Source organism: Leuresthes tenuis, unplaced genomic scaffold (assembly GCF_036924035.1).
Source record: "Leuresthes tenuis unplaced genomic scaffold, fLeuTen1.0.hap1 SCAF_3, whole genome shotgun sequence".
NCBI lineage: Eukaryota > Metazoa > Chordata > Actinopteri > Atheriniformes > Atherinopsidae > Leuresthes > Leuresthes tenuis.
The window spans coordinates 16,537,162-16,552,464 of record NW_027325357.1 but is presented as its reverse complement, the minus strand read 5'-3'; the positions used below and the strand labels follow the sequence as shown (position 1 = coordinate 16,552,464).

At 40.7% G+C, this 15,303-nt stretch overlaps 1 protein-coding gene across 6 annotated transcripts in view; it reads right to left on the bottom strand.

Moving 5' to 3' along the window:
• The window catches only part of cacna1da (calcium channel, voltage-dependent, L type, alpha 1D subunit, a), a 59,774-nt gene that overhangs the window by 12,529 nt on the left and 31,942 nt on the right, over nucleotides 1-15,303 (bottom strand). For 4 of the 6 annotated variants that reach the window (XM_072382129.1, XM_072382130.1, XM_072382131.1 and 1 more), the window contains 20 exons: nucleotides 14,621-14,741; nucleotides 14,368-14,455; nucleotides 14,231-14,261; nucleotides 13,990-14,144; nucleotides 13,771-13,900; nucleotides 11,791-11,850; nucleotides 10,389-10,495; nucleotides 9,178-9,265; nucleotides 8,979-9,086; nucleotides 8,824-8,876; nucleotides 8,582-8,728; nucleotides 8,268-8,469; nucleotides 7,883-8,041; nucleotides 7,639-7,749; nucleotides 5,587-5,670; nucleotides 1,960-1,992; nucleotides 837-965; nucleotides 680-745; nucleotides 499-590; nucleotides 236-395 (listed from right to left, as the gene is read on the bottom strand). In XM_072382129.1, coding sequence (XP_072238230.1) covers nucleotides 236-395; nucleotides 499-590; nucleotides 680-745; nucleotides 837-965; nucleotides 1,960-1,992; nucleotides 5,587-5,670; nucleotides 7,639-7,749; nucleotides 7,883-8,041; nucleotides 8,268-8,469; nucleotides 8,582-8,728; nucleotides 8,824-8,876; nucleotides 8,979-9,086; nucleotides 9,178-9,265; nucleotides 10,389-10,495; nucleotides 11,791-11,850; nucleotides 13,771-13,900; nucleotides 13,990-14,144; nucleotides 14,231-14,261; nucleotides 14,368-14,455; nucleotides 14,621-14,741 — 2,124 coding nt within the window. The remainder of the gene's footprint in view (nucleotides 1-235; nucleotides 396-498; nucleotides 591-679; nucleotides 746-836; nucleotides 966-1,959; nucleotides 1,993-5,586; nucleotides 5,671-7,638; nucleotides 7,750-7,882; nucleotides 8,042-8,267; nucleotides 8,470-8,581; nucleotides 8,729-8,823; nucleotides 8,877-8,978; nucleotides 9,087-9,177; nucleotides 9,266-10,388; nucleotides 10,496-11,790; nucleotides 11,851-13,770; nucleotides 13,901-13,989; nucleotides 14,145-14,230; nucleotides 14,262-14,367; nucleotides 14,456-14,620; nucleotides 14,742-15,303) is intronic. The other 2 variants (XM_072382132.1, XM_072382134.1) reach the window with 1 other exon arrangement.

The window sequence follows — 15,303 nt, the reverse complement described above, 5'->3', positions numbered from 1 at the left end:
AGAAATTTAAAGACTAAAGGAACTGACTTTTAGTGTCTTCACTGGCAAACTTTGTCGTATTTACAAAATAAACGCAGACTTTGATGTCAGCAACACACTCGAAATAAGTTGGTGGAGGGGAAAATAAAGTTGCATGTGAAAATTATGGCATAATACCGATACCGCAAACGATACCGCAACATTAAGCAAAATTACATACAAGCAGAACACAGCAGCCTTTTTTTTGTCTACATACCAAGAAAGCGCAAAGCATGTAGAAGGTAATGAAGTAAATTATTGCAAATCCACTGCCACATGTCATCTCCTCCCCAGGGTTGTAGTCTGACTCCGGGTCACACAGCTTTCCTGGCATGCAGGCCAACATGATCTCTTGCCATGCCTCACCAGTGGCACACCTGAAGAACAGACAGGCATGACAGATGCAAATTAAACTGACCAAAAAGCTTACAACGGATCTAGTTTCTGAACTGACTTTTAAAACTACGGAGTGTTACGGACCTAAAGAGAAGGAGCACAGCCTGGGGGAAGGTCTGGAAGTTGTTGTTTCTGTTAATGTGTGTGCCGTCCACCATGGCGATCTTTCCAAACACCTGAAACACATGTTTTGCCCATCTGAATACAATCTCAACAACAGGTAAGTCGAAGTGGAAAACATTTTCTATCACATTTAATTACCAACCTGCATGCCAATGACAGCGTAGATGAAGAACAGCATGGCTATCAGAAGAGCAACATATGGCAGAGCCTTCAGGCAAAAACAGGAAAGAGGTAAAACAAGATCAATATGACAGACTTTTACTTTCTCCAATAGATAATTTCATGAAACTAAAACTCACCTGGAAGGACTTAATGAAAGTCCACAGCAGGGTGCGTATGCCCTCCCCTCTGCTGAGAAGTTTGACCAGCCGCATGACTCGAAACAGACGGAAGAAGGTGATGGAGATGCGGGCGCTGTCCTCCGTGTTCTGTGGAGAACCAATCCTGAGTCAGATGGGCCAAATGAGCAACAGTGTATAGAGTGAACACAGAGTACCCGACTGTACTTTGCAGGATGAAAGGAGACCTCTGTACCAGATACATATGGGCTGAGAGAGCAGCACTGCATCTTCACATCATGATGAACACACATGAACAAAGCTGGTTGTCAAATTTGTGCTGATTGGATTTCTGGTTGCTGGCAGCATCTATTAAATGCAGTTATTCTCTACAGCATATTTAATTCCATATTGTACATTTTAGGCAGCTTTTAAACTTTTTTTAAACTTTTAAACATAATGCAGATTCCGTGCAGTGTAGCTCGCTGCAGCTGATATGTTTCTGTTAAGTCTGCGTAGAAAGCACTGTCAGGTTCTCTGCCACTGTGCAGACCTACAGGGGAGGAAGCAAGGAGGCAAGCATGCTGGAGAAAACCTTGCCATACTTGACAGGACAGATCTGCACAAGCATGGCACCCTCAGTCCAGAGTCACTGCATGCGGAGTCACAGTGGGACCAACCCAAACAGGTCAGCCAGGAGGTTCACAGGTCAGAGCTGGGTGACCTGATCCCAGGGGTCATCCGTGGGTCACTACCCCACACCAGTACCGTGGCAGGGACCACGTTGCAGTGTCAACAGTACAAACGTGAAGAGCGGCTCGGAGCCACTCCCACCTAACTGGATACAAGCGTCACGTTTGAGTGACACACGCTTCTTCAAAATAACTCCAAACATTTAGGAAAACATAAAGCAAATGTTTTGAGGAGATAAGCAAAATGATCTTACAAAACGGGGGTGACGAAAAAGAAAAGTATAGGAAATGAAAACCTTGAGATGGCAAGATAAACAAAACTCAAAAAAGCAATAGATCATCAAAGATGAAGAAGACAACAGAATAACAAACGAAGAAATGCAAATTCAAACATGGCATGGCCCTGACTGAGGGGGCGGAGGGGGCAGGGGGCAGGGGGCGGAGCATCTTACCCCCAACTCATCCACCTGAGGAGCCTCCGTTGGCTTTAAAATCAAAGACCTGTATTAATGACTTGTAAAGAGCTCGCAGGTCTCACACACATTGGGCCAAACACATTACATTTGAAGTTTTAGTCACAAAACGCCAGTGCACGTCAGTCAAGACGTAGACAGAACAAAGTCACTACTCTTCTCACTGACAGGACAAAAATGTCTTATAGTTTCACTATGACAAAGACAGACACTCATTTACCACTGTCTATGCACACTTAGTATAATGACAGAAATGATCTTAACACTTTAAAACAACTGCCACGAAACAAGTTTAAAGCTTAACATTTCTATGTAGGACTTAACAGTACATGTCAGACTGATGCACATCAACATGTAAGACTGGCACACAACTTTATCACTCCCCCAGTGTGATGTTAGGTGCTGATGGAATCAAATGGAATTCATGGTGAGTCTGGTGGAATTTAAACAATGTCCATGAGAAGCTCACTAACTGACAGCGAATGTTGTGAAATCATGACATGATGAAAGCACTGTACATGTGCGATGCTCACTCTCCTCTGGTCTTTAACAACTTTAACCAAATATGTTGGGTTACCAAACAAATTGCAATCACACTGATCCACACCCATACAACCTGTTAATGTTTGCAGTTCATGTTGCCCACACCATATAATATTATGTCAGCCGTAAACCACTGATTATTTGTGCACAGAGAAATTCCAGGTGCAAGATAACAGAAACATCAGTCATAGTGGTGGTAGCTTGACTGATAAATGTGGTTCTTCAACAAAATAAAGAGCTTAACTCAATGCTAAAAAGGCTCAGCACTGAAAACATGAGATAATTCAGACAGATACGGCTTTATTCCATTCTTTCATCACAACAAACCATCAGAATGAGATGCAAAATGAGCAAAAATGATTAAATAAAAGTTGAATTAGCTTGAGGAGGTTCTTTAGGTAATCCTGGCCGCAGCGCTGATGGAGCATGCGTTCCGCATCGCCATAATTGCTGGGGTTAGCACTGCACGCACACGCAAGACATTTGAATGATGTGGAGCCAGTGGTGATCTCATAGCAGTGCAGCAACTCATGCATGCCAGTAGTGCCCTGCAAGAAAACTGCCACAGCAGGGCGCTCTCACAGTCCGGTGCAGAGAGACGTAAATGAACGACAGCGGGGGAGGAGAGAAAGACAGAGAGGAGGAGACTCGCGATTGAGACCAATGCTGGGCCAGAAATGAAAGAAACAGACAGAAATATGAGGGAGAAGAAAGACAGAGCGGTAAACAGAGGAAGAAAGTAGAGAGAGTTTCTGGAGAGTTCATGCACCTCACTGGAGTCTACACACCTGCGCTACATATGAGCTCCATTCTGAGCTTTAAGAGCTCACTACAGGAAGACAGAACAAAACACAGGAACAATCACTCACAGAGACACAAACACAAGATCATCAAAGAACCTCAGACTCATCTGCATTAATCCACACTCTTTGAGAACGTACAAAATCAGAACCAATTAGTGTCTTCTGATCTGCCAATACACTTTTAGATCACACGATCTTACCTGCTTAATGTGCATTGTTACTGATGAAAGAGTTTGACCTCAGTTTGGGGATTAAAATTGAAGCATAAGTTGTAGTTGCTCAGAAAGCTTTTGATTTCCTTCCTGGCAGCTGCATAAACTTCATTTGCTCCCTAATTCTTGATGCATTATATCAGCTGTATGCAAAGCCACTGTGCCCAACACAACTTTAAGGAACGTAAATGATGATGTTTGGAAAAATCTCAACTTTTATTATGAATTCACGTAGAGAATAAACTTTAAAAATTCTGCTTTGAATTATCCTTAATGTTGTGTAGAGCCTCCAAGCTCTGAGCTCCAGGGCCATTCTGTCTGGAGGTAATGATTAAGCAAAAAGACAAAAAAGAAAGTCCAAACTTTACAAGGCTCTATGGAAAACACTGACCGGAGGGGAATGGAGTGGGTGACCGAGTGCCATCTGCGAGAGGCGGGATATGAAAAGGATGTTAGGATGAAGTGATGGTCTGACACCCCAGCATGCATTTGGAGACGTCACAGTGTTCAGGTGAAAAAATCTTAAATGTTACTCGACTAATAACTGGACAAAAGTAGCAAAACTACTAACATATTATAATTCTAACTCATAACAGACGAGCTGTTATGAGTAAATGCAACAGTGCCTGAACAACACACATGCCATGCAAATCAGAAATAAATGCAATGAAAGGTGTGAAAAAAACCACAATGACAGCATTAGTGAAATCAATGTCATGTTCCCCACAATCACAACACACACACACACTCCTGCATACACTCACACCTAAAGTACAAACTGCACACAGGTAAAACACACACATGCATAACACTGAGTAACCTAAAAAATAAACATCACTACCGTATGCTTGAAACAAAGTTACTGCTTATTAACACACTCATGCAGACACACGTTGTAAAACACAACACTGAAAATGTGATATATTGCTCCAGAAAAACAGCACTGCAGCTCAGACATCAGGTCACTCGGAACAGAGAAAGAGGGTCAAGCCGAGCACCTATTTCATGGTACACTGCCCCCTAAAGCAAGCGCCTTCAACGTGTGCAGCAGAAATTTGGTTTCTCCGGATTTTTGCTGAATCCTTCGAACTCAAACCTCAAGTCTCTTAAACTATTTGGCCGAGCACCAAACAACAAAGCCGACTTTGCTTTTGGTGTTTTTTTTGCAGAGAGAAGCTATGAGGAGAAGGGTAGCTGGTTGGGTTTTTTTTTTGTTTTTTTTTGTTAGGTGAAGTAAAGGATATAATAGCGACATGGAATTAGCGAGATAATTGGCCGTGATCAGTTGTGATAAGCTGGCAATGAAAACACTTACTGGGCTGCAAGATCACTAAAATCTATCTTTGCCCTGATCAGTAAAGCATTTTGTTAGTAATTTAGTTTGTGTTCAACTGTGAAGGGGTTGCAAAGATAAAGTTGATATCAACAACGGGTTACACACAAGCAAACATATTTGGTCATTGCTATACTTGCCTCTACAAGTTTCTATGGGAACAAAATAAACAAAAGTAAGAATTAGAAACCATCCTGCTGTGAACCAAATACAGGCCTCAGTTCACAAAGGAATGTGAGCGACTCCTGTTTTTGACATTGCTATGTTCACAGGTAAACAATCAGCAGGTTCATCATACATTTTGTCATGATATGCAGAAAGAAGAAAAAAGAAACAAACATCAAAACCAAGGCCATCATACACGTGGAGAAAGCAGTATTTAAACAAGATAAGTATAAGTCAGATTAATTCAATGCAGCACGGATTACATATATATACATATATATACATATATATACATATATATACATATATATATATGTATATGTACTTGAAAGTCAAACTGAAGCTTTACAAAATGGCTCAAAAGTCAGCGGCTCCTTATGTGCAGTGTGATTTTCTTTTTTGGTTTACCAGAAAAATACAACTTCATTGCTCTGCTTGTAAAATGTAACCACAATGTGTTTAAATTCAAGCTATTTGCACAGGCACTTGCCATGCGTTTCAACTGTAAGGCTTCAGTTCAACTTAGGAGTCAGAGGAAGGTGGTACTTACGTTAACTTCAGTGATGGCAATGTCGACGACACTACCGACAACAATTAAGGCATCAAATGTGTTCCAAGCATCAGCGAAATAGTGCTATTTAAAGTCACCGTGTAGGGGTAAAGATGGCAATCAAAGACGATTAAAAAAATAAAATGATGGGGACAGAGAGTCAGACGGATAATCAGAGAAGAGTGGAAAATAAAAGGAAGGAAGAAAATAAGTCAAAAGTGAGCATGACAGGGTCAGGGGAGGAGAGAGAGAAAGAGAAATAGAGATACATTAGGAAAAATCAGATTAAACGCCACAAATCTACCAATCAAACCCGCCGTCGAGGTGACCAGGAGAGGAAGAGGTGAAAGAGTAATGAGTGGCCTACTGTAGCTGAGCTTACTTACATCAATCTCACTGAGAACAATGTCTACTATGCTGCCAATCACTACCAGGGCGTCGAACACATTCCAGGCGTCCCCAAAATATCCCTGAGCAAGGTCAAGCAAGTGGTGGGTGAGTTTAGCTTAATATCAGCAACGACAAAAAGGCTTTACTTCTACTGTACTTCTCACTATAAAAAAACCCCTGCTGGCTACTTCAGCTGAAGGGCTCATGATTATAGTGCATTAGAAGCACTGATTTTACAGACTGCGTTGAGTTTAAAATATAATAATTATAATAATAATGTGAACTCTACAATTACATACAAAAAAAAAACAAACGCAAACAAATATCTGCTGCCAAGAAGCTGACAAAAACTTAGATGAAATAAACATAAAAGCACTGCACCCCACACTTTTTCTCTTACGAGCATCCTGTCCTTCTTTGGAACAAACAGCTGTCAGCCGAATGTTGTATGGAGGGGAGGGCATAAAAAAAAAAAAGAACGACTCATCAGTATTCAAATCATCATAAACTATACGCTGCTCCTTTAAGAAACATTAAAGGAATAGTTTGACATTTTGGGGAACACACTTGAGCGTTAGATAAGAGGAAATGTGCCACTGTTGAGCCTGTACAATGATTACGAAACTAAAGTTAAGCTGCTGGAGGCAGTGATGATGGCTTATTAGTCCCCTTAGAATGATGTGACTTCTTACTGTCTTTAATAAACAAATGCGTGTTCACTGATGGTTTTCTTTTACTTTTCTACAGACACAGGCTAGCTTTCACGTTTCCTTAACTTTATGCTAAACTAAGCTGAGTTAAGCTAAACTAAACTAAGTTAACTGATATATGGCTTTAGCCCCATATTTAGCATATCTAACGGTGGTATCGACATTCACATGTAGGCCTATGCCTCAGCCTAAAAGTTAAAGTCAGGATAAGCTTAATCCCCCTAAAAGTTTAGAGAATTTTAGAGAATAAATATGGAGAGGTGTGATTACATCATTGAGTCATATACAGTGGTTTTCATGATGATTGATGATAAACAGACGTTTGAATCTTGAAACTTTCCTTAACTTGCAGAGCCAGACATGTTTAGTATTTGCTTATGAGGAGTAGTTTGGACTGAGATATGATTTTAGAAGCTGATCCTACAGAGTAGATACAGGTCCTGAAGGTTTGAATTCAGGAGTTGTGCATAGAAAACACATCCTCAGGGCAAGAAAGAGTAGAATATGGCATAAAAACAAATTGATGTAAAACTTCACAAGCTCTGCAGAATTATACTAACGTATAATTCATCACTTAGACCCTTAAGGAGTGTTTGGTCGTGTCGAGGCTCCCACCCTCTAACAGTGGGAGTGTCCCAACCAGCCAACTGATTGCACTGCTGTCTCTTCCCACTGCTCTGCTCTCCGTCTGAACTGTGGCTCGGATTCTGCACAGGTCTTCGCAAATACAAGGCTTTCACATGAAATTATGATGAGGCACCTTCCCACAGAGGTGTGTGCAAGTCATCTGTGAGATGGGAAATATTTAATCAATCAAGTTCTATTTCCTTACTCACTGCTTCGTTCTACTGCCTGTATTTTACTTTCACCTCCTCCTGTGATGGTCTCGAGGCCATGGTGTGGTATTATGTTTTGTGTATTGTTTGTGTGAGGACACAAATGGGGAACTCACCCTGGGTTTGAAAGCGATGAGTTTGAGAAACATTTCCACAGTGAACACAGTAGTGAAGACCATATTCAGAATGTCCATTACATAGTTAAAAAGGGCTGACTGGCCATAGTGCTGCAGAAAGACAAAAAGACATTTAGTCAAAAACAAAATAAAACAACTACAACGAAGGATGTGAAATGATATGCTATCATATCTTTTGCAAAGAGATGGTTGGTTTCAGGTATGTGATCGCTTGATTTCTCACCTGTACAGCGAGGCAGAGTGTGTTGAGCATGATGAGCACAAACATGATGTATTCAAAGCCAGTGGAGTTCACCACATACCAGAACTTGTACTGGTACGGGTTCTTAGGGATATACCTCCTCAGCGGACGTGCCTTCAGAGCATACTCTACGCACTGCCGCTGCACAGAAACGTACAAAACAGGTGTCAGTGCCACATCTGACAACTCTTCAGAATAGACTACTGTGCTAGTGTAAACCACAAGAGGTCGGCTTTTTAACAGCCAAACTGGACATCTGTGAACTGCAATGATACAAAGTCAAAGCTACTAGCTTTTTCATGGAATAAGAAAGAACAAAAACTGGAGTAGAATCTAAAAAATTTACATAATTTCTGATGATTCTCACCTGGTTCTTGTCAAGTTCACAGTTTTTGTACTCTTTCTCTCCCTGCTCCTGAAACGTGACAATCACAAAACCTACAAAGATGTTCATCATAAAGAAAGCGATGATAATAATGTAGATGATGAAGAAGATAGAAATCTCCACGCGGTAGTTATAAATGGGGCCGAGGTTCTCTCTGTTGGAGTCGATGGCTTTGTACAGTAACCTGAGGAGACACGCGAAGAGGGCAGCATGTGACTGGAAACTCTTCTCTCGATGGACTTTGAGCACTGAATGAAATAAATAATCATTTGAAATCTTTAGTGCTTTAGTCTTACGAAGGCCAGCCCTCAAAAGTGGACACTGTGAACAGAGCCATCATGGCCATTAGGACGTTGTCAAAGTTGAAGTCACTGTTGTACCACACCCTCCTCTGGATGGATGGCTGATTCACATCTCCATCTTTATATACAATGTAGGTGCCCCTTTGAGAAAATGACAAATTGCAAAGAGGTGAAATCTAATATGGGGTAATCGTGCAAGTAATTTGCTGCGCAGGAACAACAGAAGTAAAACTAACTTGCACTCCTCTGAGTTGGACTTGGCTTCATCTGTGCAGCGATAGAATTTTCCCTGTAGAGGAAAAAACAAACGTCATTATTACTATCATTCATTTGAAAATGATCTAGCTAATCGAACTAGTAATGATCTTTTTCTCATCTCAGTGCTGCTTACCTTAAATAGCTGCACTCCTATACAGGCAAACATGAACTGAAGCAGAGTGGTGACGATCATGATGTTACCGATAGTTCTGATTGCCACAAACACGCACTGCACGACGTGCTGTAAGACAAGGAGATCAACATGTCTATAGGCTGAGTTTAGGCCTGTGGTGATCCCCGTGTATCAGCTAAAGAAAGACTTGAGTTCCCACCTTAAGGCCTTTGGCCCTATTGATGGCCCTCAACGGCCGAAGCACTCGGAGGACTCGGAGAATCTTCACCACCGAGATGGCCGAGGACCTGAGCAGTGTAAACAAAGTGGCGTAATGAAAAACCCAACAACAGCAGCCACAAAACATACACACACTGCACAGTATGGCTCAGTACTGAAAGAAGAACTCATATCTTTTTGTTAAATAAAATGACTAATACTACGATTCAATGTTTTACATATACGTCTATATAATACATGTTCATTATGATTATATCATTATATATTATATTACGTTATTCATTATAAACCAAAAAGGCCAAACAGTTTACTTGTACTTGTATCTTATATTAATACCCCTCGGAAACCTTGAGCATTATCCTGGTTTCTACTCTCGCTCCAAAATCTTCTTTTTTACTGCAACCTTCCTTTTCTGCACTGAACTATGCCAGAGCCAGCGTTGCCAGATCGGGTGACAGAGACAAACAACCCAGTCTATGAAAAAAGCAAGCGAGTGCTCTTAAAGAACAAGCCCAAAGACCCTCATAATAAGCAGACCTTGCAACTCTGGAGCCTAGAGAAAGTGATGTGAAGAAAAGCAGAAATATGTGCTGCAAGATGCTGTGACGAGTCAGGCAGGATGTCACAGTGTGACTAACATAACGCTTCAGAGATCGGCAAACTCCACACAGCTTAATGGGATTATTGGTTACCTCAAACGTGACCGAATTCAGGATAAGCTAATCAGAAAATGCTGTTGTCACGGAGTGTTTAATTCAGAGAAAGGATTTAACTGAACTAATATAAGAACTGTGTTGTGCATGTTAACATAGCCTGATAGAGAAAACAAACCTACCAAAGTAACATAAAACCCTCAGAAGACAATGTTCTAAAGTTTAAAGATTTTTGCTCTATATTCAGTCATTTTATCAAGTCATAATTGAATTTGTGCCACAGGTTTTCTATCTTGTTTTGTATATATCACAGTCGTTTCCTCATCTGTTATAAGGTTGATTTGGATTGCTTTCTTCTTCTTTTCCTTAAGAAAAAAAACAGTTGTTATGTTCAAGGGGAACTTTAAGGTGTATTTCCTGAGTTTGATACCTGTGGCCTAATTCGTCCTGGAACATTTCGATCAAAAAAGTAAAAGCTGTGCTGTTTCAGCCACAAATATGAGACAAGCATCACTTTCTGCTTTATTCTCGTACTTACTGAATGCCAAATGAGACAAGAGAAACTCCCACCACCAACAGATCCAGGAGGTTGAAGTAATTCCTGCAGAATGCTCCTTTATGGAGAAATGCTCCATATGTCGTCATCTGAGGGAAGGACAGACGGTGTTACAGGAGTAACGAAAAAAAAGACATGCATGTTGTTAAATCCACACCAGGCACACAAATACAGATTTACTCTGTCCATACAACATGACACACAGCCAGTACAGACATTTTAAATGGGAAAAATACTCTCAGCACTAATTTCCTTGCAGTCAAACACACACACGCACACTTTTCCACACTCTTGTAGATCACTCTGATTTGGGGTGGCGAGCTCAAAGCATTGAAACAAGAGGCTAAATCTACCGTCACCACCCCTACGGCCCTTTACAACATGAATGTAGTAATAAGTCATTCATTTCACAATCTACTATGGGATGAGGCAATAAAACATGCATTTTGTTGCCATGAAATTAGGGATATTTACCACCTGCAAGAGCTCTAGTTATAGTGATTGGAAAGTAGAAATGGCCTTACTGTCACATTCATGTGGGCCGTCATCTTAAAGCACATTCGGTTATGTTCTTTAACAACTCAGAATAAAAGGGGAGGCAGCTCCCAATGAAAAGTTCAGCGTTCAGCAGGCAGAGAAGAAAAACCAGCCAAAATAACTCTTCTTCAAATAATAAAAATAAAGGACTAATTTTCCGAGTGCATGTAGACGTGAAGCCCAGCAGAGAGACGAGATGGGATCTTGCTAACTAAGAGCATTGGAAAAATTTAAATCGAAGAGCGCTGGACTTCTCAGTTTAGGCCAATCAGCTGCAGAGGCGACTCCACGTTTACATGCAGTCAGTCGGGGAAAGCAGACTGAACCATGCCCTGCAGGAACATGGTTGGTTTTGCCCCCTCTTTTATGGGTAATCTGAAGAGCAGTCAGTACGAGAGGCATGGAGGCAGCTTTGACTGGAGGTGACTTTACATCTTTGAACACCACCCTGACCTCAAACTCAACTTCAGCCAATGCCTTAAAAATGTCAGAACAGCCCATTCAATTTGTTATATTGCAGGGGTTGCATCATGTTTTTCAGCGATGACCGCCCGAATGACGTGACACCCATGTGAGTATAATGTAATGTTGATGTGATGTTTCCTTCCCCCAACATGAGTTATTTTGACGAGCGTAATTTGAACAAATCTTGCCTTTGCGTTAGTGTGTGCAAATAAGCAGCCCAAGAACTCCCAATATGTTTTTGTTGTTTGCTCTTTAAAAGAGGTGCCGTGAAGAAAAAAATCAAATAAGAGAAAGGAAACAAACAAGCCAGGTTGTACTGAGTGGCAGGTGACACACAAGGAGAGAATGCAGCAAGGCTCTCGTTGTCATTTTAAGGGGTTACCTTCAATACGATCTCAAATGTAAACATACTAGTGAAGACATAATCTGCATAGCCTAGGACCTGGAAGGCAACGAGACGTTTGGAGTGTTACTGGGGTGTGGTTAGTGACAGCACGGACAGGGGACACAGAGCATTTACCTTCAAAACGATCTCAACAGTAAAGATAGCGGTGAAAGCATAGTCAAAGTAACCAAGTATCTGCAAAAAGCAACGTAGATGTTTAACAAAGACAGGTCATTGTGCAGCTTCAAACATCATATGTAAACAAGATGAAAGAGGGGAGATAAATCAAAGCATTTCCTGGAGAGAGTTGCAAAGAGTTAATTCACTCAGTTAATGAACAAAATCATTGCAATGCATGGAAAATCTAGACATACTGCCGACAGGTTTATAAACAGGACCGCACTGGTGTTTTTGCCTGTTTTAGCTCATGAAATACGTGTTCACTCCTGAAAAAAAATGTCAGCTCGCTTTAAAATGAATCAGGAAATTTACTTTGAAGACACAGGGCACTAGTTTGAGATGAAGTGAGTGGCTCATCTGTGTGAACGATCAGTTTCTCACTTTTTAAAGCAGACCCCGAATAAATTCAAGTCGATTCAATTTCTAAAAGCTGGCATTCATTGTGAACACTTGGATTGGGTGAGCAGGCTGGAAAAAAAAAAATCACTGCATTCAATGGTGAAGCCAGACAGAAAGCGTGAAAAAGTTCAGGTGAATTTACTTGTTTCGTGGATTTTAAAACTAAATCATAAATACTGGAGCCGAAGAGAAAGAAATGGGTAACCAGGTGTCATCTATGAAAGCGTTTCTCCTGGTTTTCAGAGCACAACAATCTTTGCTGTGGTAACTACACTGAATATATGTTTTCAAATTAAACTTTATCTTTCAGAGCATATTAATGTTAGGGAAAGAACAGCTCAAATGGATAAATACTGTATATAAAGACACAACCAGGTCTGAAATATGAAGCCAATGAGGAGATGCCTAAGAGTGTGATGATGAAAAAAGCCAAAAACTTCTTTCCTTAAACACAAAATATTTTTTTTTCACACAAGTCATTATTAGTTGACTGCAAAGCCCTCTGAACATTGAGTTAGCTGTCCCTTTGGAAATAGCCACATTGTGAGAAGACCGAAGACTGTTATTTTTTTGTCCGATCAGGTCCAAGTATCCCTCTCCAGCTTCATCCTATTATCCGAATATCAGGCATAAAAATGTCTTAGTTCACCAACAAATGAGTGGCGTCACTGTGGCTACATCCATTTCCTACCGTCATATGTGAAGGTGATGATAAAGAAACTAGATTTGTTTTGTTCCTCTATTGTTACGCTCTCTCTAAATCTTAATAACCAGCCATCAACCTAACTGACACCAAAGGAAAGAGTGTTTTTTTTTTACATTCGCAATCTGGTATTATTATTCAGATGATCATTCAAATCAAAATAATCCCATTTAGTTTATCTCTCCACTTAATCTGATTTGTACTTAATAATCCCCACAGAAACCCTTGTGTTGAGAACATACATAACAAAGCTGCTTTTGTCTTCCATGTTACTAAGTTTCATGTAATCAGTTCATCCCATTTTAAAGAAAAAAATCCCAGGATTTTTCAACTCGGTGCTTGTTTTCCATGTATCAGGGAATAGACTGTTGACAGGCCCAAAAACCTTTACAATTGGACCAAAATTGAGTAACAAGCTGGGACAGTTTGCTCAAAGCAAAGGCAAAGTTATTACAGGGACCCAAGTAGAAAACGTCTGATAATTTTCCTTCATTTTTTTAACTTTTACTGAACACTAAAATGGCTAAAACATGCAAAACCAAGAGTATGATCATTTAAAGGGACAACAAAATGCTCAACAAACATTACTACCAGCAAAAAGGTTAAACCGTATGTTACTTCATTAACTTTTCTTCATGGCACAGGTTGTTTTCTTACGTTGTGATTACATTTCTGTGGAAGGACTGTAGACTTACAATGTTGCGGGCCGAGAAGTTTCTGATTGGATCCTCAGCAGCGAGCGAGACAGAGCTGAGCATGATGAACACCAGGATGAGGTTGGTGAAGATGTGATGATTGATGAGTTTGTGGCAAAACACACGCACCCTGGAGAGAAAAGGACATTTCAACTTCTGGATAGGAAGAGACGCAATGTGTACACGATGTGCACAGTGCGCGATGTAAAGGTGTCTTACGGGTTTGTGTTGCTGAAGATGAAGAAGGCACTTCCTTCTGGGATAGGAATGATCTTCTCCTTCTTTACCAGCTCAGAGATGGCCGGCCGAGGGCCAGATGGGACCTCTGGGTCTTCCTCTTCTGCTACATTGTCGTCGTTGTCCTCCTCCTCATCCTTGCAAGAAAGCATATGAACAGTCTGTCAGGCTGTACAGACAAACTTCTTTTTTGGTTTAGCAGTTGAATGCTATGAAGTCATACCTTTTCGTCTTTTTCGTCATCCTTTTTGTCCCTGTAATGAATGGCAGAGAATTATTACAGCACTTCTCCAACCGTTTGGCACCAATTTGAAAAATGAAGTTTGCCACAGAGAGACCAGAAGAAGATCAAGTCTTCACCCTTTTTTGTCTCCGTCATCTGTGTTGAGAGACTCTGCATCTGCCAAGTTGTCCACAGCAATAGCCAAGAAGACATTCAGGAGGATATCTGAGCAGCGTATTCAGTAAGAAAATAACTCCCTTATTTACAGTAAGTAAAAATGCTCCAAAGCTAACTGATACCACATGTTTGTGTCCAACACGGCACAGCATTTCATGTAAACCATAATTACATGTGGATTAGCCTCCAGAGTGTCAGCATAAGTGAGGATACAGTTTCCACAGATGAAAAGGATGATGAAGTAAAAGCAGACAATCATTCCAGTGGAAGAGGGGCCTCCATACGCCATGATCCCATCATACATAACAGCGTTCCAGTCTTCTCCAGTCAGGATCTAAATTGGTTATCATATTGTCACATAACCAACAACATAAGGTAGAGAGAGTTGTAACAATGAAGCTGTTGTTGTTTTTTTAGCCTGTCCAGCATTTGTCAGCACTACACCCGCGTACACCTAGCTATCCTAAATGGGACAGCACTGACTGATGCAGTTTGGTGATGCCCATGGTGTCCAGCTTTTTAGCAGTCATTGCCTACAAAGTGTTCTTAAAAACGCTTCAAGAATGACCATTTTATTTCTGGTTATGATAATCTGACCAATTACAGTGGAGCTTTGAAAAACAGGGTGCATATCACAGAGTTTTCATTCCTAAACCTTTCCTCAAAAGTAAATCTTCAGACCTACATTCATATTGTAACTAAAATATGTTTGGGTACATAATTGTCCAGATATTTTCAGTCCAAACTAGATCTACTTAGCTTATTGCTCTGTTCCTGTCCTGTGTTTTGCCTCTCTTTAGTCTCATAAACCTCATAAAATAACACCTCAAGAGTTGTTTGTACAAAAAAACAAACACCTCTTCTATATTCTAACACATATCAACACCCATATTTTA